Source organism: Ornithodoros turicata, chromosome 1 (assembly GCF_037126465.1).
Source record: "Ornithodoros turicata isolate Travis chromosome 1, ASM3712646v1, whole genome shotgun sequence".
Lineage (NCBI taxonomy): Eukaryota > Metazoa > Arthropoda > Arachnida > Ixodida > Argasidae > Ornithodoros > Ornithodoros turicata.
This window is the reverse complement of record NC_088201.1, coordinates 92480577-92504327: the sequence shown is the minus strand read 5'-3', so window position 1 is coordinate 92504327 and position 23751 is coordinate 92480577. Positions and strand designations below refer to the sequence as shown.

General features: G+C 47.0%; 1 protein-coding gene across 1 annotated transcript in view; it reads right to left on the bottom strand.

Annotated features, from left to right (window-relative positions):
• The window catches only part of LOC135378469 (uncharacterized), a 75553-nt gene that overhangs the window by 22396 nt on the left and 29406 nt on the right, over positions 1 to 23751 (bottom strand). The window contains exons 6-12 of the mRNA XM_064611525.1: positions 20090 to 20292; positions 13459 to 13620; positions 8964 to 9068; positions 8800 to 8903; positions 7964 to 8204; positions 3991 to 4104; positions 1383 to 1457 (exon numbers count right to left, since the gene is read on the bottom strand). Coding sequence (XP_064467595.1) covers positions 1383 to 1457; positions 3991 to 4104; positions 7964 to 8204; positions 8800 to 8903; positions 8964 to 9068; positions 13459 to 13620; positions 20090 to 20292 — 1004 coding nt within the window. The remainder of the gene's footprint in view (positions 1 to 1382; positions 1458 to 3990; positions 4105 to 7963; positions 8205 to 8799; positions 8904 to 8963; positions 9069 to 13458; positions 13621 to 20089; positions 20293 to 23751) is intronic.

Below are 23751 nucleotides of genomic sequence, written 5' to 3'. Positions count from 1 at the left end.
ATAAAATGTGTTCACTTGGGCACTCTGCTTTTGTGGTGTGCCCACTTTGTGAGATGCACCGGAAGTTCTGAATTTGATGCACATTTGATGTTCTGGTCTGATGGCGCAACACTGCAAAGTAGAACATTTAGTATCTGCAAACTGATCAGCAGGCCATTCAAAACTGTTGCCTTTCCAGAATGACTCAACAGCTGGTTCCACCAGTGGTGCAGATAGTCATATCATGCACCTGCAAGGAATGCAGAACAAAACGAGCTTGACCCCCCTGGGTGTATCGTCAATAGGTGTTGTTCATCACTGGATAAAGGTTGAGAGGTGTTGACGGTGAATCATGCAGTTTCCACGCTTTCGCATCCCACTTTCACATTCTTGTCAGTCACAATGGAAGCCTGTGTCGCTGATATAAATGAAGAATCTATCAGTCAGTATCTATAGCGCATAATTTATTTGACACTTATATTCTCCTGCGGGAGCTCAGGGCTCCCCAGGGGAAGGGGGATATTGCGTTTGGTACATTACGCACAAAAATCGATTTGAATTGACTACTTATATGTATTATTCCGTTGTATCGGTAAATACATACCTCGTGTGCACTGGTATCATCACCTTGCCTTCGAGATGTAATCGTGCCTTTGTCCGTGTTCCTTGCGCTTTCAGTTGCGCTTGCGTTTTCGACCGTCCGCTGCTATCATTTCGTACGACTCGTCAGAGAAATGGGTTGAGCAAATACGGCGTGGCGCTTGCAACAAATTTCGTTTCTGCGCATTTCCCGTACACAACGTGGTACACAACGTCCTTTTTCGAAAGAGCACACTTGGTGTATCCACGAACATTACAGTGGATACCTGGCATCACGGTCAGGTGAAGACCAACTTCGGCAGGAAATGAACTTGAACTGAGTATTGTTCGTGCAATATGGTTGGCAGGAGAGCAAACAGAGGGCGCTGACCGCGCTGACAGTATTTTGGGGAAGAATTATCGCAGTAGTGGTTATTGGAGACTTGTAGCTGGTCATAAGTTCATTGTGTATTACTTAGATATCACGTGACGGGAGTACTCCCATCATGACTTTTTTAGCTGATGTGGGGCTCAACCCCACATTATGTCCGATTTATCCTGTGTAATAATTAACGCGCTTAGGCACTATGTGAGGCACACAGACAAACACTACCAGGTCGCACACAGAAATAGGGGGTCAAATTTCACTTCAGTTCCCTTAAGGAATGAAGTAGGAAATGAATACATCAGTGCCCAGACATGTACTAAGTAATTGACAATACGCAGTAACTGGCGTCCTGCCATCCTGCGTGGTGCCACCCTTGACAGCGATGGGTCTCGCACTTTTTGGCCATACGCATTGTGCGCTACAGAAGTGCACTTACCATGCTGTCCAGAAACGTAGTTATGTCCGCCTCAGGTGGTGTGAACACTTTCAACTTCTTGCTTGTTGGTGTATACTGTAGGACAAAGACACGACGACATGCTACATGCGACAGACAGGTTATGACATCGACACTACTAGAAGTATTCCGACTATCCCGTAGGGAAGATTCCTGTTTAACCCCATCCCTGATGCACTCAGGAGGACAGCGGCAGTATTCACGCTCAATCAGTGGGCGGCCGTTTATCGCTTTCTACAGATACACACGCGGGGGCTCAAGCGTGCTTACGTTGCGGCCTCTCGCACTTTCCAGCACTCGAAGAAACACCACCAGACCGCACCGGGCACATTTCACCACTACCACTACTGCAGTATCATTTTTCATTTTAACATCTGTACAGCGTGCAACCTGCATGCACGCAGGTTACAGTGCAGTCGGGTGCTGATATTTCACTAATTACACGTAATGTAGCGAGTAACTTTCGGTTAACGAGTGCTGAGTAATCGATTACTTTTCGAGATATAAACGATCTGCTCTGCTGTGCCACTAGTATTTTGGACGTGACCTACAGCAACCTACTGATGGTAAATAGTACTAATGCAGTTGCGGTTGTCTATCCTCTCAGTCACTGTCATGCCGACCTAGTTCTCCTGATTCACCGCCATGGCCTCAGCCTTCGGAGGTGCCATGGTGCCTGATGATCATGTAGGAAGGGAACACGGGAGCGGCTTTTCCAAACACTTTCCATTGGGACGGGCGTACATGCCAGCCTTCGTAATGATGCATTCTGGGGTGCTCCTATTGACCACGTGACCGCTCACATGACCCCCAAAAGCATGACAATTTCCAAAGCGACGACGAGTTGTGGCAGCACCATAATGATTAAGGCGCGCGTGCAGTTTTATTTGTGTAATTGGAGGCTTTCTTTGCAAGACCAGCCATGGCCTGCAGGAGGAATACGCAGGACTAGAAACATCACGCGTGGCAGCGGTAACTCAGGTAGTTAATAAAACCGATAAAACCGAAGCTTTAGAGAGGATCACGTGGAGGACAGGACCTAATGGCGGTTTCGACTCGAGCTACCGCGCCAGTGGGGCCCCACGCACATCTCTTCGAAACCCCCCTCCCCCCCATCCTGCGTTTTCTTCCACCATGCTTATGATGCATCATAAAGTGCGCAATTAGTGCGCGCCTTCGTCGGATACCGCAGTCAATTACCTCGCTGAGGCAATCGTCGTAGCAGCCGTACGAACTTGTCTGCCCTGGAGGTAGGGCGCCTCGAGTACTTTGAAGCTTTCAAGTGTCGAAGGCCTTTACGATACGCTAGGGTGACAGGGCGAAAGCTAAGGTAAGGTAAGATAAGGCTAAGGCGGTTCATTTGAACGACCAGCCAAAGTATGGCCCGAAGGTCATTTCCGCACGTTGTCAGGCAACAGAGCAAGACAGTAGAAGCACAGATAAACCGTAGCACAGCCGTAGATAAACCGTAGATAAAACACAGATAAACCGGCAGAATGTTCAGGTGGATGAAGATGGTTGCCATACCCTAAGGCATTGCATATTTCGTCATATCATCAGCAAGGCTATTTCGGTTCAGGATTCGGGGAGGCTAGGGCTTTCGCGAAGCTTCCCGTCGCTTCTTGTCCCGTGAGTGGGATCGGACGAAGTTTACAGGCGATTTCAGACTGCGTGGCATCGCTCGCAAGTCTTCTCGCATCTGGGCAAAGGCACCAGTTCATCCTGTTACATTATGCAGCACGATCGATTCGCCTAATGTAGCGTACCCGAAAATGTGCCACTAAATAAGCGATGTCTCGGGGTTGTTTACCATCGCCTAATATAGCATCACCGGTTTCCAAATTATTCGGTTGGTCATGTCCCAATTTAATGTCCCAAGCAGCACACCTTCATTGGTCCAATATCGGTCCAACATTGGCAGCCAATATAAGCTACATTGTTCCAATATTGTCCATGCAACTCGGCCCGATATCGCTCCAATGAAACAGCCAATATTTGTTTAATGTTGCAAGTCCGTGGTGAGCCAATGAAAAATATGAATTGTTTGTAGCTGTAGTAATTGCCACAGTCTCGTCTCGTAATTGGTTTCAATATGTAGCACGACAACAGGAACGCATCATATTACAAATCATTACGGAGTTTTAGGAAATCATGAGCGCCCTCCGATTCAGACTCCGTAGCTCTGTCCATCAGCTGATGTGAGCCAAAGGAATCAGGCGATTCACCTACATTTTTTGCGTACATGGCATCGGCGGCACGCGGTGGTGAGATAGTACGATCCCGCTTGGTCTGGGATCGTGGTAGTCCTATAGGACTAGTTGCCAATACCTGATTTCATTACTCCTGCGATTTTGCAATGTGTCATTACATGTGTAGAATAGACGCACGCTAAAGAAGAGATTTTACTTTGCGGTTATGTTGCTTGTACGTTACAACACAGTTTCAGGTGTTGTGAATGTACAATCCCGTTGTATTTATTCTGAGGGGTAAGTAGCAAACTGGACTGGACTTGCCAAAATTCACAAGTACAGCACCAGGTGGTATTTTGCTTAAACACAAGAGGACACTATCCTGGACGGCCTACACTTACCACACCCATGAAGGCGTCCCTTGGACCTGGAGTATCGAAGAAACTGCTCGCATCAGAAAGAGATTCTTTAATACCACCTTTGTCTTGCATCTCGTAAGTCAGAGCATCAGTGATCTGTAGTGAACCCGACACAGATAAAATCAATTTTCTCAGATGATCTATGGAATAACTGCAATATATACAGTACACGAACATATGGTCTGCGAAGTGTAGCGACTGTCAAACGGCGACGTGGTAACAACAGTCAACCAGATGAGAGTTCCATGTCTCTGAAAATTCGGCCACTATACGGTCGTTGGACAAACGCTATCTCTTCAGCATACTACACAGCTTCCATTTCGCACATCATGACCTGAATATTACTGTACGCTAATCTATATCTACAGCTAAATTATCTACAGCGTATTGGGACTGCATATTCACATTTTTGATGTGAACAAACGGAAACGACTATGCAGATTTTGAGCATAGGCGTGATTTTGCTAGGCTATTTGCATAGCTGCATTAGCAGTGATGAATTGCGAGCAATTGGCAATTTAATGCCTGAACATTTCGTCCATGGAATGTGTCATGACATCACTGATTTCTGCAAATAGCAGAGTCCACCCATCACGACGCATCATCATGGGTTCAGATTATGAATATTGCTCGCAACACATTTCACGGAGGACACCACGGAAGACTGCCTACTGCTTTCCAAAGATGCAATTGCTGTTCAGAGAGTGAAAACCTGTACTTTGAATACGGTAAGCGTCAGAACGTGGTTCAGCTACGCGCCTGTTGCCCTAAAGCAGGGGTCCCTCAGGTGCCTGTGTCGCGGGCCGCATTAGCCTACCCTACACCACGGCGGGCCGCAGATAGTGAGCGTACACAAGAACTGCCGCGTGGGGGACCGCGTGGCCGAGGCAGAGTGGCGTAGAGGAAATGTCCTCAACTGTCCTTAAAACGATACAAGACCAGTACGTCCTAGTACGACACCCAGGCGATACATCGATCCAGTTTGCTACGATCCTATCGTCTGTAAGAGAACCCCGAAGGAAATACGGAACAGGCAATACAGACTTTATTACATCCAACGGCAGGAGGCTATGCACCACGAAATAAACTAAACGCGTACAGGAGGGTGCGCTCCTAATGAGGTCTAAGCTGACACCAGTGGCAATTCTCAACTGGGCACGAAAATTGTCTTGTTGATATACTCGCATACGTATGTGCTTCCTAACATCGACTGAACGCGACTGACGTCAGGCATCAGGCAGGGAAACTATTTGTAGAACTCGGGAGCGCCGATTTTGTCTCCATGTGGAGATGCATTTGGAGCTCGGGCATCTTTCGGAAGAACTGAAAAGGGGTCAGCGAACATTTTAACGATCGCCTCGAGGGCACGCCGCAGCACCGACATTGCCGACGAGAATGTTCGAAGCGGAAGATATCCTTCGACGTTAGCAGTATCTCAAAACATTTCACGCTCTCCTACATCTGTGATCAAGCGATCTTTCCCCAGCAGGCCCATATCCAGAATGTTCAAGTGGATGTCGATGAGAAACGCGAGGTCACGCAATGATTCGAGGTCGGCCATTTCAGTGCATTCTCTCCCCTTGTTCTGAAGAAATTCACGAAGAAACGTTCCAGTACTTTTCCCCTTGCTTTGCCATCTGATCTCTGTATGAAGTTTTGAAGGACATCGCCAAACAGACGATGATTCAAGCCTCTCGACCGAATGAATGAACTACGCGGCAACACACAATGCCTTTTATTAGGGAGTTAGATAGTACGCTATCGCCTTTGCGGACGTAAGGGATAGCGTTGATGCTTCTGCGCAAGCCCATAAGAGGAAGAGCTTCGCGCAGTGCGCAGTACCACCAACTCTATCCGTTACGTACGCTATCGCCTTTGCGTACGATCCACTAAAACTCTCTAATGTAGGATACATTGAGTGGGGACGCCTTTCTCTGCAAGGGTTTGTTTAAAGGGGCGCTAAAGGAGTTGATATTAGTGGGTCTCATAGGCTACTGGAAGCAGGTATGTTCATTATTTTAAATACACTCGCAATGTAACAAGAGCGCGCGCTTTTGCGATGCGCGTTGATTGTGAGGACATGGACGTTGAGTAATGAGGAGTTTCACGTCAAAATGACGAATGGATACTGTCCCCCCTGCTGTCCCCCCAGAGATGGCGTTCGCACGTGCAACTATATACTCCACCCACGCCTCCATATGGAGACGTGGAGACAAGCAAGCTTACGGCAATCAGTGAATGTGAATTCAACTGCTGGTCACCGAACCGTAGCCGGTTTATTACGCAAAAAGATCACCATTATCATCAATACATGTATCGACATGCTTGTGCGGCAATAGTAAAACAAAAACCCACGAAGGAAATCGGGAGTCACGTGACAAAGCTCCCGTCACAGCTTCTGAAGGTTTTATCCTAATAATGCAAAAGCAACGAGAATCATGCGTTGCGCCGTTTGTTCTTTCCTTTCTTCGTATCGGCGCAAACGTCACGCGTACGTCACCCCTAGTGCATCCAATTATTAGTGCATCGTATGGCGCTTTGCGCCGATACGAAGGAAAGAAAGAGGAACAAACGGCGCAACGCGTGAATCTCGTTGCTTTTGCATTATTTTCATGACGACGGAATCTTTCATATCGCGAAAAGATATTTTTGTACATTAGTACCCCTTTAAGGCGGACTACCAGACCTAAATTGCGATTAACCATTCAAGGGGCCCAATCAGTCGCCACTGACGGGAGATTCTCCCACTATCAGCCTCCTCCTTCGATGCTGTTTTTTACCGCGCTCCACTCCCAGTCGTTGTCCCTTTTCGAGGAAGCAGTTCAAACAGTTCCTTGGCAAAAGTGGTGCGTGACACCGAACACCACACATCGAGCAGTATCGTTCATGTCAGTGGATTCGACAAGCGCAAGGAATATGCACATAAATTCTTCGAAATATCGCGCAGCTGCATTTCAAAATCTGCACCCATGTCCTCAACACGCCCAGCGACATTTTTTGCAGCAAGGCTAATCTTTTGCAGTTGGGCACACCGCTGCACCGAATGAGAGAGGACCGAAGGGCCATTTCTGAAGGGCTTCGACGCTTTTGCGATTAACTGCGACAGGACGGAGCTTGCTTAAACGGCGACCTCACTTTCCTGTTCTCTTGTGACTGCTGACTAGTTTTTTCTTCACGGATCTTTCCAGTAAATTCCGCGTACTGTCCTTTGTGAAGGGTTTCGTAATCACGTCGGAAATTGTACGCTTTCGGAACGGCAACGGTTTTTTTGGCACAACAGACATTCCGGGACGTTGTTTATATACGCGAAGAGGTAGTTTACCTCCCAATGCTCTTGGAAGGTATAGACTTCTCCTTTACCGTGTGCTGGCGCTTCGAGCAGGCCATACTCGATATGGAAACACTGCAGAGCGTAAACCGACGTCCACCAGAGGCTTGACAGTTCAACACGTGATTATGGAAGAAAGGCTTTGACGCGTGCGTGACAACCTTGGCCACTTGGCCCTTCCGACGAAGCGTTGTGTGACCGCGTCAGGGCCCCGCAGCAGAGCTGTGTATTGGGTCTGTGAATGTTGTGATCCGATGTTCTCCAGGAACTAAAAGGCTTTCCGCAGGCCCACGATTGCCCATACAGCCTACTAGTCTGTGACAGGGATTAAATTTTCCTGTCTTTCCCTTGCTTTCTTTTTCTCTTTCCTTGCGGGAACACCGCGGGCAGCACAACGGAGGCGAACGGGCCGCGTAATGGGGACCCCTGCGTAATGGGGACTCTGCGACAGCAGCGACAGCTCCCTCTCCCTTACTAGACCATCGTCCGTCGTATCTAGAGTGTTCTCTGCCTTACCACAGTTCTGGAAATCCATTTTCAGAGCTGCGGTGTAGGCGATGCCTGCCGGCACGACCATACGACTGCACGACCATGGCACTATGGTTGAGAGAGATCAGGAGTACTTACGTTTTTTGGAACACTTGGAAGCGACAGTGTGATCCAGAAAACCACTTTCATGACGGCAGGCCTGAAGTATCGTTCGGCTAAGCGAGCACAGTGCAACATGGGAGATATCTTTTTTTCACGGTTGAATAGGTGGAGCGCAGCGAAACTCAGTGCTGACGCCATATTAGTTTCTGTTGCCCATACAGGGGCAAAGTGAAGGCCAATCTTGAACATTGAGTAGTTCCACACTAGTTTTGGTGCGCTGCGAGATTGAAAGTGCCGGATTACACGCTTCTAGACAAATAATTCACAACATTATTCTACAACAACAATCCCATTCCATAAGAAAATAGTAACGCAGGCTATATGCGGCTCGTAGGGCTGCGGATAATTTCAACCACTTGAGGCAACTACACTACATTGCTCGTAAAAATGGGCGTCCAGGTTCAGCGTTTGCTCCACGAGCGATACAGGCATGGTTCAGCTCCACGCCCACGGTCTACACCGTAGCAATTCTATGCGTGTTAGACCCACTTTGCGCAACGACTATCCTGCTCCTTGACGTACAACCGCGATACTACATTTAAACTCGATTCGATACTACATTCAACTCGAGCAATACAACATTTTAGGTAATTGAAACATTGAAACTACTCAGAACGGCGTCAGAACGGCGTATAGAGCTGGCAAAAATTTACCGTGCTACCGGAACTATCTACGACATATCTAGTCCGGAAATGTGACAGCTTCACTGCACGGGAAAATCGTGATGGGCGCAGAATCATAACCCACACTTCAACATGCAATACAATCACCAAAACGTGCCAGTATAGATTTCTATATCTGGTGATTCTCACCTATTTCCAGTTTCCTGCGAAACAAGCGGTATGGACGGTGTTAATGGACTGAGCTTGTCACCTTTGTAGCCAAAGACATCTTCAAGAAGCTTGTCAAAGTGCCACTGAAAAATAACATTTAGTTTAGTACAATATTTAGTAGTGACGTTAATGGAGACTCTTACATGCTTGTTTGCGAAACCTGATACTTGTGCCTCCGTCGGCTGGAGGATTATGTCCTTAATGGCATCCCCGTCTTTGTCTTTGCTGGGTTTCTTTTCGTCTCTCAGCTGCAGAGATGCAAGGTGAAGGATGTTGAGTACCCACAAAAAAATGAAACAATGGTGCTCAATGCACAGCCTGCGCTTACAGAACCGCTAGAAACCACTGCGATGTGCAGAACTGAAGTAAGGAGAGGATGAGCAATTCAATCGTAGCTTTCCGTACCCGTACCAAATATCAGGGCTAGTGTGATGACCGCTCCCGGTAGGAACGACAGCACACGAGATAGGGGTACCTTTGGGGTAGTTTGTGGAAGGAACGAGGCCAACACCAGTAAATAATGGGCACACAATTTAATCTAACACAAGAGATCTGTGCACAGGCTGACGGCTCACCACAATTGAACGTTGTCCTTGGGGCACAATCTGTGACGGCACAGTGTTGATGGACGCTGTCGAGCTGCTTGTTGAGAGGATCCACAGTCCACAAAGTCCGTTTCGGGCCTTGCGACACCAGTTGTTCCGGGTTCCCCGTCCGAGCGATGACTTCTTGCTGCAGGCCGTTCTGTGACGAGTCTTGGTCGTCCGCCCTCACTTCTCCTCCCCTTCTTATGGAGCTGCCCCCCTTTTATGGACTCTCCGGTCACCGTTCCCACTCACATCCCTTGCTTAGGAAAAAGCCGGCTAAGTAATGAAACGGCTTCCTGGAATCGGCGGTTTCGTGCGAAGTCGTGATCGCCTTCCCTCTTCCCATCTGTCGCCTCAGTTTACGTGCCCTGCTAGCCTCCGTAGGCCACAGCTATTCCCTGCTTTGGGAAGAGTCGGGAAAACGGGGAAATTGCTAAAAAGAGACTTTTCTCCGCACTATATCTTCGTGCTAGACGTTGGTTCGTCAACAGTTCACTTAGCTCTGGGTGGGGGCGTTCAAACAATGTCGTGTTGTCTATTCTTTCAAACGGCCGCTGTCACTCCAGGGGTGCTCATACACACACAAAGAAGATGCTCGTAGAAGTATACGACTGGCCTGCTCGATGGGCACATCTGGAGAGCCCATTCAGTTATTCTAGGAACCTCACTTCCTAGGAACATCACACTAGTAATTACGGGTTGACACCTTACCAGCGGAACAAGAAGCAAGATAGCTTGGTGGTCTATTCCCTTTATGCTGGAAAAGCCTGACAGAGGTCTTTCGCCAAAAAGCATCTAAAAGCTGCTTGACCAGGGATATCCACAAGCTGTTGACAATTCAGAGAAACATGTCCCGAGAGATTTAGATGGGGTACGAAATTGTAATTGCCATAAAGAGGATTACATAATTCTCAGTCAAGCACGATTACTTATCAACTTAAATATGATGGAATTGCCGTATTCCCAATCCCTAGAACCTGTAGTGTATGTACGAGCGTACATGAGTGTACGCGAGTGTATGTGTGTGTGTAGTTGCCTTGGCCCGTTTCCGTGATTTCAGGATTCTATTTTAAAGGGCCTATAAACTCTACCAACTAGCCCGCCACGAAACTGTCATGGTTACCCCGGTCCAAACGGTCACAGTTAAAGCTGCTTTAGGGTCAGACGGAGCGGAACGGACGTGCAGCCACAGCCATGCATCTCGAGCAGTCGTCGACATCGACGAGACTGGCGCGGCGCGGCGTGGCGGCAACGCGCGACTACGCTGCCGTCGGGGAAGTAGAGCATCTGGCGATGGCCAGCGAGCTATGCATGGCGTGGGCTTCCGTGGATTTCCCAACATGGCGTCGCCCACTGAGCTTTTGATCGAAATTGCTAAGGAACATCCGTCCTTCTATAATACACAATGGATGGGCTATACAGACAAGCAAAAGCAGAGGTGTGGCTCTTTTCTTGAATTCATTGTCATGTTTAAGGGCACCAACCGCATTACAGTTGCAAAAAGATACGTTGAGGAACACGGATTGTATTTAGTCGCATCCCAGCACGTGGGTACAGCCGCCAGATATGACTGCTTTCCCATTACGAAATGCGTTGCGCTGCGACGGTAGCAATAGCCGTGGCTATTGCTATCAGTTCGAGGTAACTCGTTACAAGTAACTCGTTCCTGTAACTTGTAACTTAACTCGGTACTTTTGCGCCGTGGTAACTTTCAGAGGAACTCGTTCCTTTTTCAGGTTTTACTTTTTCAGTTTTTCAGTTTCAGTTCAGGTTTTCAGTTAAGTTACTTTGCCAAAGTAACTTAGTTCCAAGTTACAACTCTTTTCACTCACGTCCACATATTTTCTTGCTTTCTCTCCGGTTCCTTCGCATTTTTTGCCATAAAACGTGCTATTCAATCATTTTATTCGGGAAGTAAGAACCGCTGCCATTGAAATGAAGCTGAACAATTGTGCGGCCACAGGGAGTAAGATGCAAAGCGTTCGAATAGACCTCTACCAGAGAAACGTCACCATGAAATTGGTACACACTGAAATCGAAACAATTCGGAAGGAGAGTGCTGGGCTTCACGAACGGGCACTTGTTCGGTGCCTCCCATTGATAGAAAAGTAGGACCGAGGGTCGCGTCCCTTTAAGGGACCATATCGTAATGCCCCTCAAGACATTGGCTTTCGGGCGCGACCTTGTCCACCTCTAGCTTCGAGCGCAATTTTGGCGCTGTCAAACACTATGACGTCATTTGTTTACAAACGGAGAGGACTATTGTTGGACATCGGGAAAACGATCTAAGCGTGTTTCACTCCTCCGCAGGCAACTAAAGGTCTAACTCAACTGCTCACGCGTGCTGCACCTGCGTAATGCTATTTTGTGTCCGAAGTACCAAGTAACTCAGTAAGTGCGAGTTACATTTCAGGCTGAAGAACTTCGTTATTAACTTGCACACGCTTACATTTTGCACACGCTTGTAACGAGTTGTTTTTGACGGGTAATCTATGAGCTCTACACCGTGCAATAGCGAGATATTCGCACGTGTGTTGAAATATCCGTAACTGAAATTCGCTATGCAAATGATCGGAAACAAGTAGTACGCACTTTCCGAGCGCAGACATTACGCTACCTTCGCCTTACCTGGGATTGGTCTACCTGGCCAACACACATTACCACACACACCCACACTACTCAGCTCCATCGCCCCAAAGCACGTGGTCCTTTCACGTGGATTCTCGTCGATAGAAAGTGCGTAGTTCTCGTTGACTCTTTGCACAGCGCTTTTAAAGCGTTTTTAAACATGGAATAGCTTTGAACGAGGAATATGTCCCTTTTGCGCCAAATCCCAAAATGAATTTGAGATAATTGGTGCTCTACATACTTTCTTCGGAGACTGTTCGCCTAATCGTTCGGAGAATCGCCTAACTCGCTGCAAAGCGGCATCTTTTTTGCGCCGGTATATTTTGATACAAATTCTGTATTCTGTATTCTGTAGACATCCTGTACATCCTCATTTTTGCAGAGGTGTGCCGAATCAGGGCTTGAGATTTGCCACGCGTTAGTGATTTCAATGAACGCACATAGAACATGTCATCATTGTCGGATTCACCTTGTGAACACTATCACCCATATCTGATGCCTTCGGAGCTGTTTTGCAGGTGTTTTAGGGGTTATTGAGGTATCTTTTAGGATTTAGATGAGAAATGTGCGCGTGTCCACAAAAGGAGCCCGTGAATCGCATTGTCACTGTGCCGAATGTGTGGGGCATGGCAATCGACAAATGACCGGGATGTAGCAGTGATTGTGCCGATCAAGAAACATGGAGTTCCGAGTGGGATGTGCAGTTCCTGAGATTGCTGAAGACGACACCGAATGCCCGCTTGAAGACGTGGTGAAATTGAACTTATCGGTGTGTGCATGCATATGCACTAGACCGTCCGGCAACGAACCAAGTCCCGTCAAACAAAACAGCCAGTTATGATCTTTGTTGTCAATGCGCCATTAAACTCCCAATCATCATCATCATCATCAAAACAGCCAGTAACGTTTTTTAACGTTGAGCAGTTGCGTATGTGTTCAGTACTTTATCGCAGAATTTTTGCCGTATTTTCGTGCAGTCTCACATGGTGGTGTCGATGGGGTGTAGCTACAAACCACTCAAAATCGAGGAATGTCAATAAGCCAGCGAGATCCCCCAGCTTTCCAGCCTCGTGAAACTTCAGAAAATCAGGGCCCGCACGTCAAAAGTGATGCCACTCCACACTGTTGCCTCCTACGGTAGCAACTCCCCCAACCACCAGGATGCGCCGTTGGTGCTCGTGGTGCGCCTCGAGTATTTTCCTGTTGGTTTCGGTGACATAAGAGATGTGCCTTTATTGTGGTAGCAGCGTTAACCTTTGCTGTGTTGTGTGCTGTGCTGTACTGTGCCCTGTGCTGCGAATATACATTGTGATTGTGTTTCCTGGATCTCTAATAACATCTAACATGCATGCAAATATCCACTATATAATATACTAACCACTCACAATAGGGTTACCGCACGCGAAATTACTAAATCACTTACTGTTAGCTTAACAAGAGCGTGTTCACGATCGAAGACTGCTTTCCCTTCATCAGGGTGGGAGAAACCAGCCTCGCCGAATGTATGGAAGGCTTTTAGGTAGGCAGCTTGTGCTTTAGTGTCACCGTAGTTTTCTTTCTTCATAATGAATTTCATCGGGTGGACCTGTATGAGAGGGGGGGGGGGGGGAGTTATCAGTCGAGGTGCAATGGTCACGAATTGAGCGAACCTCGATTGAAGCTCATTCCATTCCTGCCAGAAGACAGTTCCTAGCTGGATTGAGCAACCACACAGGTGCGCGCAAGTGTGCGTTGATTACCAAGGTACCCCAGCTGTTGCCGTGGTACACCGAGTGCAATACAGCAACACCCTATGTTGTGTCGTGTCGTGTCTTGCTCGGACCACAGGCAGTTCCAGAACACTATTGATCACGATGGCATTCGTGCCTTTACACAGCCGCAATAGTGGCGACACCACATGTTCCATGTTAACATGCTGTTTACAGGAAGCACGAATAATAATGACTTGTCCTTGGAAGGATACAACCTTTTGCAGGACTATTCCCCTTTCCGTCCGAGGTCACCCGTCTTAACCGTTCACAAAAGCTGGCATATGCCACGCCAACTGACTCAGCGACGCTGCTCGACCATGGCCGATGGTGGCCGATTCTTCGTATTTGCGGTAGAGATACCGAAAAACCCCCAATAATTAGCCTCAAAGGCCGCCGTGTCCCGATGCTAGAGGGCATACCCGAACGTGTTTTGTAGGACAAGACCACCTACTGACCGTGTCTCCGTAGCCTTTCGCAAAACTTAGGATTTGGTGAATTCTACGTAACAGGGGCCTCTAACAAGCCAAATTGCCACCATTCGTTTTAGTGAAGTAAAAAAGTACGTAGTAAAAATTGTAGTAATTGTAGTAAAAATCACGAAAATTCTTGATATATGCATGCTTCACTGAGAACAAGCTAGCTTCACATAGTGACATTTACTTTACGTTACACAACATTCACACCAGGAAGTGGCAAGAACCTAGCAAGTGACACCACCACCTTACATCGCGACTAGGCAGCGTTGAAGCACGGTGAACCACAGCACGTAGGTTTGAAACTGCGTGGCTAGATTAATATTTCGTCAGCAAGTGTTCCCGGCAGTCAGTGTGTGTGCTTTGAAGAGTCAGTGCACCGCACTCTGCCGAATTCTGATGTGCGTCAACGAAGTTTGCGTTCCGTGCAAGACTCTCGACACCGAACTTCACGCAGTGATTTCGACAGTTCAACAGGAAAAGTGCTTGTGTGCGCGTTTCTTTTTCCCGCTGTTCCCGCTCCAACCGTTCCAACGCGGGAATTCGGGAAAACCGCGTATGTTTAAAATAGGTCTACATTCGTTTTGTATGTGGCTGTACCCATGCACCGATAACGTGACACTGGAAAATGCTAAGTGAATTCGGTTTGTATATTGTGCACATTTTTGTCCACCGTTTTGGGCAACCTTCCGTGGTAGATGGGTGAAGCAAGGAAAAGGTAGTACATAGCGCCGGAAGGGGTGTGAAAAAGCGCAATAGAAAATACAAACCCATGGGCACCGCCTGAATGAGAGCACCGAGGACGCTGGCATTTTTGCAATTTTGTCACTCCTGAATAAGCAGTAGTCAAGCGGCGTGAGATTAACAGTGTAGGTCTCGACCTTGCATTCAGTAATGGTTTTTTTTACGCCTTCGTTGACAATCATGGCGCTTGACCAATGAAAACGTGAAAATTAAGCGACGATAAGGACCCAGGACGATAAGTATAACAGTTTCAAGACACATGGACTGACTTGGACCGTTAGACCGTTCCTTTTTGATTGTGCTTGTAATATGTGCTGAAGCAAGGCTGGATTTGTTAACGCAATAACGCTCAAAAGGAATCGTGTACATTATGCTACATTCGCTACAGCAAGAACAGTCCGTTTTCGTCAATAATGTTTTTAGTGAGAACGACGGTCGGCTTTGCAGCAGGAGACCGCAGCAAAAGAATGATAGGTTCTTGGGCCAGGCAGTATGAGAACATTTCTATATCTCGAGCGAAGATCGTAGCCGCCCTTCCAATTTCGTTTGCCACCACACATACCGCTGATAAGTAGAAATCCAGCGAACCGGTAGAGATGTAGGAAGGGAGTTGCCTCAGGACAGAAGCCGCCGATATTTCGAACAGAGACTGTTCTTCTGGGCACCGTCCTCATCATTGGCATGGTATTTAAAGGGTTAGGTGTGACGTGTTTAAAGGTTCATGCGAATTGTGGGTCAACAGCCCGGAGGGAAGAAAGGTCCGTACGGGTTTTTTACGGCGGGAGTGAATGGCTGCTTTGTTAGAGTGTGGAGGGGATTATGTGAACGTAGTGATCTAGGCTACAGACCGGTTGCAGAAAAATGGAAGGTTCACGAACACGTGGACGAAACGGGACAACAGGCAAGAATTCGCAAGCATAGCGAAAGATAAGGAGGTTACTGGTTACGTGGGGAAAATTCCAGAACGAGCAAATTTTTTTTAAATATATATTTGTAATACAAAGTTGTGGCATGCAATAAAGAGAGCAGAAAGCAGTGGCCATGCAGAACATAACAGATGATAATGGAGGTAGATGGGAAAAGCATATTTTATTTGTGAAGTGTTTCTAGGGTGCCTTGTGATTTGTTGATACCGGACGGGTGAAGAGCGTTGAACTTGTATATGAGATAAGACTCCCTATCACGTCTGTCACGTGTGGATCTAAACCCGGTTTCTAGAATATATAGTTTAATGTTGTCAAAATTGTGACCAGGAACGTTAAAGTGTTCGGCGACTGCTTTGGAGAGTTTGTTGGACGTGTCGGTTCTGTGTCCGGTAAGGCGGTTGTTCATTTGTTGACCGGTTTCACCAATGTATTGCATAGAGCAGTCGCCGCATTCAATGCAGTATATAACATTGGAGCTTGTGCATGTGAATGCGTGGTTAACGGGGTGGGTGTAATTGCTCGCATAATCCCCTCCACACTCTAACAAAGCAGCCATTCACTCCCGCCGTAAAAACCCGTACGGACCTTTCTTCCCTTCGGGCTGTTGACCCACAATTCGCATGAACCTTTAAACACGTCACACCTAACCCTTTAAATACCATGCCAATGATGAGGACGGTGCCCAGAAGAAGAACAGTCTCTGTTCGAAATATCGGCGGCTTCTGTCCTGAGGCAACTCCCTTCCTATACCGCTGATAAGGTCTTCAATGTCGTTTTCGCGTGTTCGTCGAGGCTGCTGTTGACGCGGGAAGTCGCGAAAACCGCAAGCTCGGTGACTCCAGTGTATGTACTTCTCGGGTACTTGGCTAGCTTGTGCGGAGTGTTTTCTGTCCAGAAGAATTGTCAATTAAGTATTGTCGACGAACCAGAAAATTTCCGAGAGCTGATGGAAGCATTAACCCAATTCGGAGCGCAAGTTCGAGACCTATATGGACAGCAGTAAACATTCCAGTCACGATGCGGAATGTGGATATGAAGGAATTAAACGTAGGACAAACGCAACACAAGCCTCATGAAGCACACTACACTGAAAGGAATATTTGCTTATTGCAATTAAGATAACATATTTCATTCTGCTTATGCATGGTGCTAATCCTCATTGTATATTGGTTAAACACTTCTTATCCCAAATCTGATCCCAAAATCTGATTGGCAGTTAAAATCTCATTCATTCGTGTGCTGAGTCATACAAGGATTGTAGACTCCGCCTGCACGTCATGCTTGTCCCCCCATTTGCATCGCAACATATATTGTCAGACGATATTATAGACATTCTTTCAATTATACATTTGTCGTTGCTCAAGAGAACACGAGAGCTAGTCCAGCTGGTTCAGAAATACAGACTCTGCAATTTTGCAAAAGATAAGTGGCCATCTTTTGTAAAGAAAGATTCATGTACCATGCCTCTAAATTTACTTTCATTGACGATTCTTCTGTGTTAATTCTATCCTTCTGATGTTGAGGTTGTACACAGTGTAGGCGGGTCGAACCTATTTGATGGTCAGCTCAGATTCCATAGAATGTGTATAGTGTGGAATAATAGTTTTCTTAGCAATGATTTTTCTAAAAACTGAGCAGGCTAAATACAATCGGAATCAATCTGTTTTCGTTGCAATGCATAGAATTTATTATTTCAGCTATACACTTGTTATTTTGATAAATTAAGTTTTTCGTTTGTTGTCTTGAGTGATGAGTTTAGAATGCATCATATAGTGCATTTCACATTCCCAGGTACAGATTTCATATGCAAATTACGTTGAATTAAACCGTCATCTGTGATATATCGAGTGATCTTGCGACATTCATAGGGCAAGAAGCGAAGAAAGGAGCGCTAACTTTCTTACTGTGAATAGAAAATTGCTAAGTATGTTTACGTAGGCTGCTGCATTCGGGAGGCAGTGACTATTTCAGTGACTATTTCAGTGACTATTTCAGTGACTATTTCAGTGACTATTTGCAGTCCTGCGGAAGTAATTTCGGGGTTAGGGGACAAAAATGTGGAGTAACTGGAGATGCAATTGCTCCCCATTTGGTTATTGCAATGCAGTGGTGTGCAGTAACCTATATGCTGCACAACATTCGTTTGGGGTGCACACTGCACAGTTCCGGACTGAACTTTGAACTGGTGTAACGAAGTGACTCGCTTACAAGAGCTGTGCAGTGTGCAATGTTTTTCCTCAATAACGCCGTCCACACGCCGCCCCGTACACCAGCCACAGAGTTAGCATTTTTGTAGCGTACTCGCAGCTCAAGCCGACAACTTGTTAACCATACTTCTCTACGTTCTCTACCACGGCCGGGCAAGAATGCGGGCCAGAATACGTTCTGGCCTTGTTGTACAAAGAGATTGTACCTGATTCCACGTATTCCGTATATGGGGTTATGCCTCGGGCTGAGGTTATACCTCATACTTGCTAAAGGAACCTTGAGAAATCCGACTGGGTGCCGTTGGCCTCAAAGTGAGGTCAGGGTCGGCAGCGTGCTCATTTTTACTGGATTGGGACCCAAAGTGCCCTTTCTCGCAATAAGGAATACATTATTCTATTCTTAACGTAAGGCTACGTTCGCTGGTCATAATACATTGGTGTATGTCAACCCTAATGCATGGTTAGTCGTCTGTCATACTGTTCTGGGGAGAACGGGAAGGGTTTTCCGATGCATTTTGTGCGACGAGCATCAAAGCAGAACTGCATCAAAGAGCTTAACGTCCGTTCGAAACAGTATATCGAGGTACGTTTGAGTAACATTCGGTGTAAGCTGAACTCAGTAGAGCAAAGATACAGGTAGCACTTTAGGTAGCAGGAGCAGGAGCTTTAGCCCGCGGAGTTATACTTGCTTTATGCTTCACCAACTTCAACGTAAGAGAAAACAGACACCAGACGACCAAAGGCGCGGTACAGAGTCCCGTTTCGTCCGGATCATGAATTTCCGGATAACTGAACCCATAGATCGGTATTCCGGGCCTCGAAACTCACGATCACAATCCTCTTATAAGACGCGAGTTCAGCCGCGACTACGAACTCACGTGAAGGTCGACATGGCGTATCGGTAAGCTCGATCATTCCGCATTTTAGCGCACAGATAACATGACCCTGCTGTTTACAAGTGTGATATTATCCGGTGAGTGCACTAATATGCTGCATGATCGGCATGACCGATACGCCATGTTGACCTTCATGAGAGTTCGTAGCCATAACTTATCAGGTGATTGTGATCGTGAGTTTCGAAGCCCGGTATACCGAGTTATGATCCGAGCTCCAGAAAAGGACAAAAAGAAGGATCGTCACTCGAAACATGAATGCAAAGTGAACTGCTTGAAATGAGGCACGCGGGTCTTAGAGCCACGGCCCTTTTGCGTCACCCTGCTGTTAAAAAGGGTAATGTCCCAGAAAGTTGGTCCCGCGCATGTTTTTGTCGCAGATGTCTTGGCCAGACGACAGGCGATGCTCTGGGACAGCTTGGATATTGGATTGGAATTTCTTGCGCACGGCGCATACAGGGCACCTCTTCCGCTTATCGTCTACCCTCTCTACCGCGTGTCCGCACACACTGAAAGGGTGTGACCTCTGAAGCCCTGATCAGATGTGACGCTTTTCCGGAATAATGTGAACACAGCACATGCCATGGACAGAGGACACTCAGAATGACCTAGGTCCTGGAAGATGGGTCCCTGTACTTGCCGTCCAGATACGGATAATGGGAGCAATGGGAGTCTTTCTCGCTAATATAGTCCGGATAGCAACTTTTCCGGATATCTGAAAGGTTTTGCTTACACACATACGCAGTTTTAACCCGAGCTAAGTGTCCATTTCAAACAACTCGTTCCTGCTGTCAGTAGTGGATAAAGTATCGCGTTACTTTTTATTGGAGTATCGGTGTCACGTTACAGGTACAACACTGCCGTCAACAGGACGCGCTGAACCGTCGATCTGGCGGCGAATGTGGATGCCCTCTCCTAATTGATCTCAAGCAGGGTGTACAGCATGGCTGACAAGACCCTTTCCCCTGGACCCACGCCTGTATCCTGTTCGTGCGTTGCGCAGCTCCACCCCGGTGTTCCACAAGAAAGGTGTTTTCAAGTGTGCGTATGAAGTACTTACGTAAGCAACGGCGGGCTTCGACGGGTCGCTCTTTCTTATCTCCACTTTGTGGAAAGGGAAAAAGAGCAAGGACTTTGCAAAGAACACTAACATAGGTTGCACATCCACTCCTGAGTCAATGAAGCAATCCGTGTTGAATTTTTTTTTCACGAGGGCCACGAAATCTTTCATGAAGGTCGTGTTCCCGGGCGAGTTTTGATAACCTGGAATCAGAAAAATGGATCGTGGTGGGTGACTACATATACAGTGTGAGGGAGTGCACCCCCACGGGTGGAGGATCTCGAGGATTGATCATGGCTTTGTGTACAGATATATCGACACGTGGTTTGTTTCAGACCGACATTGACAGTACCTATATACTAAGCACAGGCAATAATACGCACATACAAATTCCGCAAAAATATGCATCTAGAAATAACCTTGGAGATCTGTATGGAAGAGGGCGAATGGGGGGGGGGGGGGGTTCCCGCACATCCCCTTCGATCGACCTCCCCACTCTCCAAAGTCAAAATAAAGTTGTTGGCCTTCGATCGAAGCCGCCTTGCGAGCTTCTTTCACTTCTCACTTCTCTGGCAAGGTTGGCTCTAGTTTGAGTGTGACTGAACAGACGACGTGAAGAGATGACGTTGAAGACGGCAACTAGACCGACACGTACTGTTCTTCCGACGCTTGGTTAGAGAGAATTAAAGCGGCATCGATAACAGCTTGTAACGTACGCAATTTGCACATGCAAGGTTGTGCTTTCACCTCGCTCTGAACGTGCGCCATGTTGACACTTTTCCTCGCGTGGGCAAGGCATGCTTCCGCTACAAGTAAGCGTCTGCTTATTAGCTGCAGCGCTTTGGCAACGCTTTGCACTCGCCCCGAACACTAGGCTTCTGGGACTAGAAAGGGTGCAGCGGGAATTCGATGCTGAAACTCCTCCCTACCGCTGTGGGAAGTGTGCCCGTACTTGACCTCCAAAACCGGGCGGTTATTGGGACATTTCAGTTGCCAACGGCGCCCCCGTATGAGACGTTCGCTTACTCGCCCCATGGCTGAGCGTGCCATCCCAGCATCCACGCTAGCATCTTGGATGAAGTTGCTTAGACAAGTGAAATGCTGGAATGGACTAGTCCGAGGTAATGTTACCCCATTTGACCCATCAAAGGCTACATCGAAGGTTTCAGCAGCCGTAGTGATTGACAGGTGCAGGATGCACGCCATGCGAGAGGCGCTACAACCAGAAGGGAGTTATTGGGATAGGTAGAAACGTGTGTGTTGGTGCTTCGAGGATTTTTGTGTGTCTCTTGTGTGCGTAGTAGTCTGTAGTACACTGTCAAGTGAATGACGGTCGTGAGAAGCAGGCATACATCGTGCGCCGCAGGGGCATTCGCAATTTCGACTGCCAAGAACAGTGGTTGCGGGAAATCAAACTGGCCGACAAAGTACAAACGAACGACTGCGCAGGTTCGGATCGCCATCGGATCGCCCAAATTCATCGAGCAGACCAAACTTGAAGCTCACAATTTAAAGAAAATATCGACGAATCGAACCTCAACTTGCACAAAAAGAAAGAAAACAGCACCAAATGAGCTTACAGCATATGCCTTTGCTGTAAGCTCATTTGCTGCCGTTTTTTTTTTTTTTTTCACGAGAACATACACTGCACGCAGGTTAAAATACGTTGTGTAGCCAAGAAAGGTTTTGCTGAGAAAGGAAAGGAAAGGGAAAGGAATCACACGTCCAACCAAGAACACAACGACACGTATCCCCCTAGGCGAAGTACATCTTGCAACGGGTAATTTTAAATATTTCTATGGCTTTGCGCAGATAATTAGGCATCATTTTTTCTCAAAATAAATAACACTGCCCCATAATATTCATGAGAACGCTATATGATGACCATCGCCATTCTCAGCCGGCAGTCTGTTTCGGTTTCTGTTTTATTGTTGCATTTATGAAAACACCGTACCGGTGAAAGTGGCACGCCAATTATGTGCGTGTATCTGTGTATTATAGAGCGCTCACTTTAAGGCATTGCGAATGATATCAAATTACGACAAGGATAACTCGTCATATCCCAGAAAATGGCCACCATTAGTGGAACGCAGAATGCGATAAACAAAGGCCAGCATAGCATGTGTTACCTCAATATTGTTTGCCGGTTTTTAGATAATGCGTCAACGAATTTTGCTCACGTGTACCAACGCATCCCATCTGCCCTTTTTTTGATGAATTAATGAACCATATGTTACTGGCTCTTAAAGGATATGAGCTGCACTAGGCGATTTTCAATGCTTATTCGATAGCCCAATCAGCCGAGTTCTGTTTCCTAAATTCCTGATAGCCCTAGCGTATCTTTTTCTCCTCGAATGACAACAAGAACTATTATCATATTATTACTATTTATTGTGTTATATAAACCGCGCAAACAGCTTGGTTGTGTGCCGTGAGCTAAAAAACCGACGTAAACAAATCCGCGTTAACAAGGTTCTGTTTGGAAAAATATTCTGTTTGGATCATGATGAAAATGCCACGGTGATGTGCACACAGCGTGTATCATCTAGTCGTGCTTCAGCTAAATATGACTGATTTTATATTCCTGCCAAGAGATTCCGTGCACACAGAATTTTGCCGTATGGACATCTGTACGGCGAAATTCTGTGTGTACAGGGTCTCTTTGCAGGAATAGAAAATCTGTCATATTTAGCTTAAGCACGACTAGATGTAAAATGTACACGCTGTGTGTGCATCACCGTGACATGGTTGCTGCAGACTCGCTCTACGGAATTTGAACGGCTGCTATAGAGTTCCGTACACACTATAGCACCCGGAAGTCCGCACATGGTATATGGATTCCATAAGTGCACCGTAGCAGTCCGTACACGTAGTGTTTGAAGACCATATGCTTGCCATAGCAGTTCCCGGCAAAACCATTATCTAGCGTTCCATAGCACTTCCATTGAAATACTATACGGACTTTTTTTTTTTTTCAACCGGGATCCAATTAAGTAAGAATAAGGTTTCCTAGACAAGGCACCAAAAATAGTGAAAGCTTCGAAGGAGCAATCAGGACTGGGTTGCCAAGTGCATGCGGTCTTGCTCGACTACGTTCAAATTATGGGCACATCAGCATGGGCATGCGTAGTTTTCTCACCGTCAGTGCCAGATGGAGAAATACGCTTAAGAAACATCTGATTTCTGCAATTGGTAGCATTTCTCAATAGGAGCAACAGCAAGTTTTTATGCGTGGAATATGTCTGTGAAGTACGGGTGAAGTACGGGCGCAGTAACATATTCCGTGCACTAACGAAAACTTCAGTGAACACGCAAATCCGGGGCCGCCATCAAATCTACATGGGGGACAGGGAGGCCCGCCATGCCTCTTCTGATACGCCTGCTTTCAAGAATGTGGGCCATGTGTCTGTTGTCATTTTTTGCAAGAGGATTCATACGCCTAACTTATCTTACCCGATAAACTGCACTTCTCCTTCCAGTCACTATACCACAGCTGCTGGCGGATGTCTTGCGAATACCGAACGAGCATGGGCACAGACTGACCACTGACAGAAGCCACGAATAATGCAAATGCGTTCGCTCAGCCGCGTCCGTGTTTATCTGTTGTAATGTTGCGGACACGGTTAGCTAAAATCGCCTGTTACCATCGCCTATGTTACCAT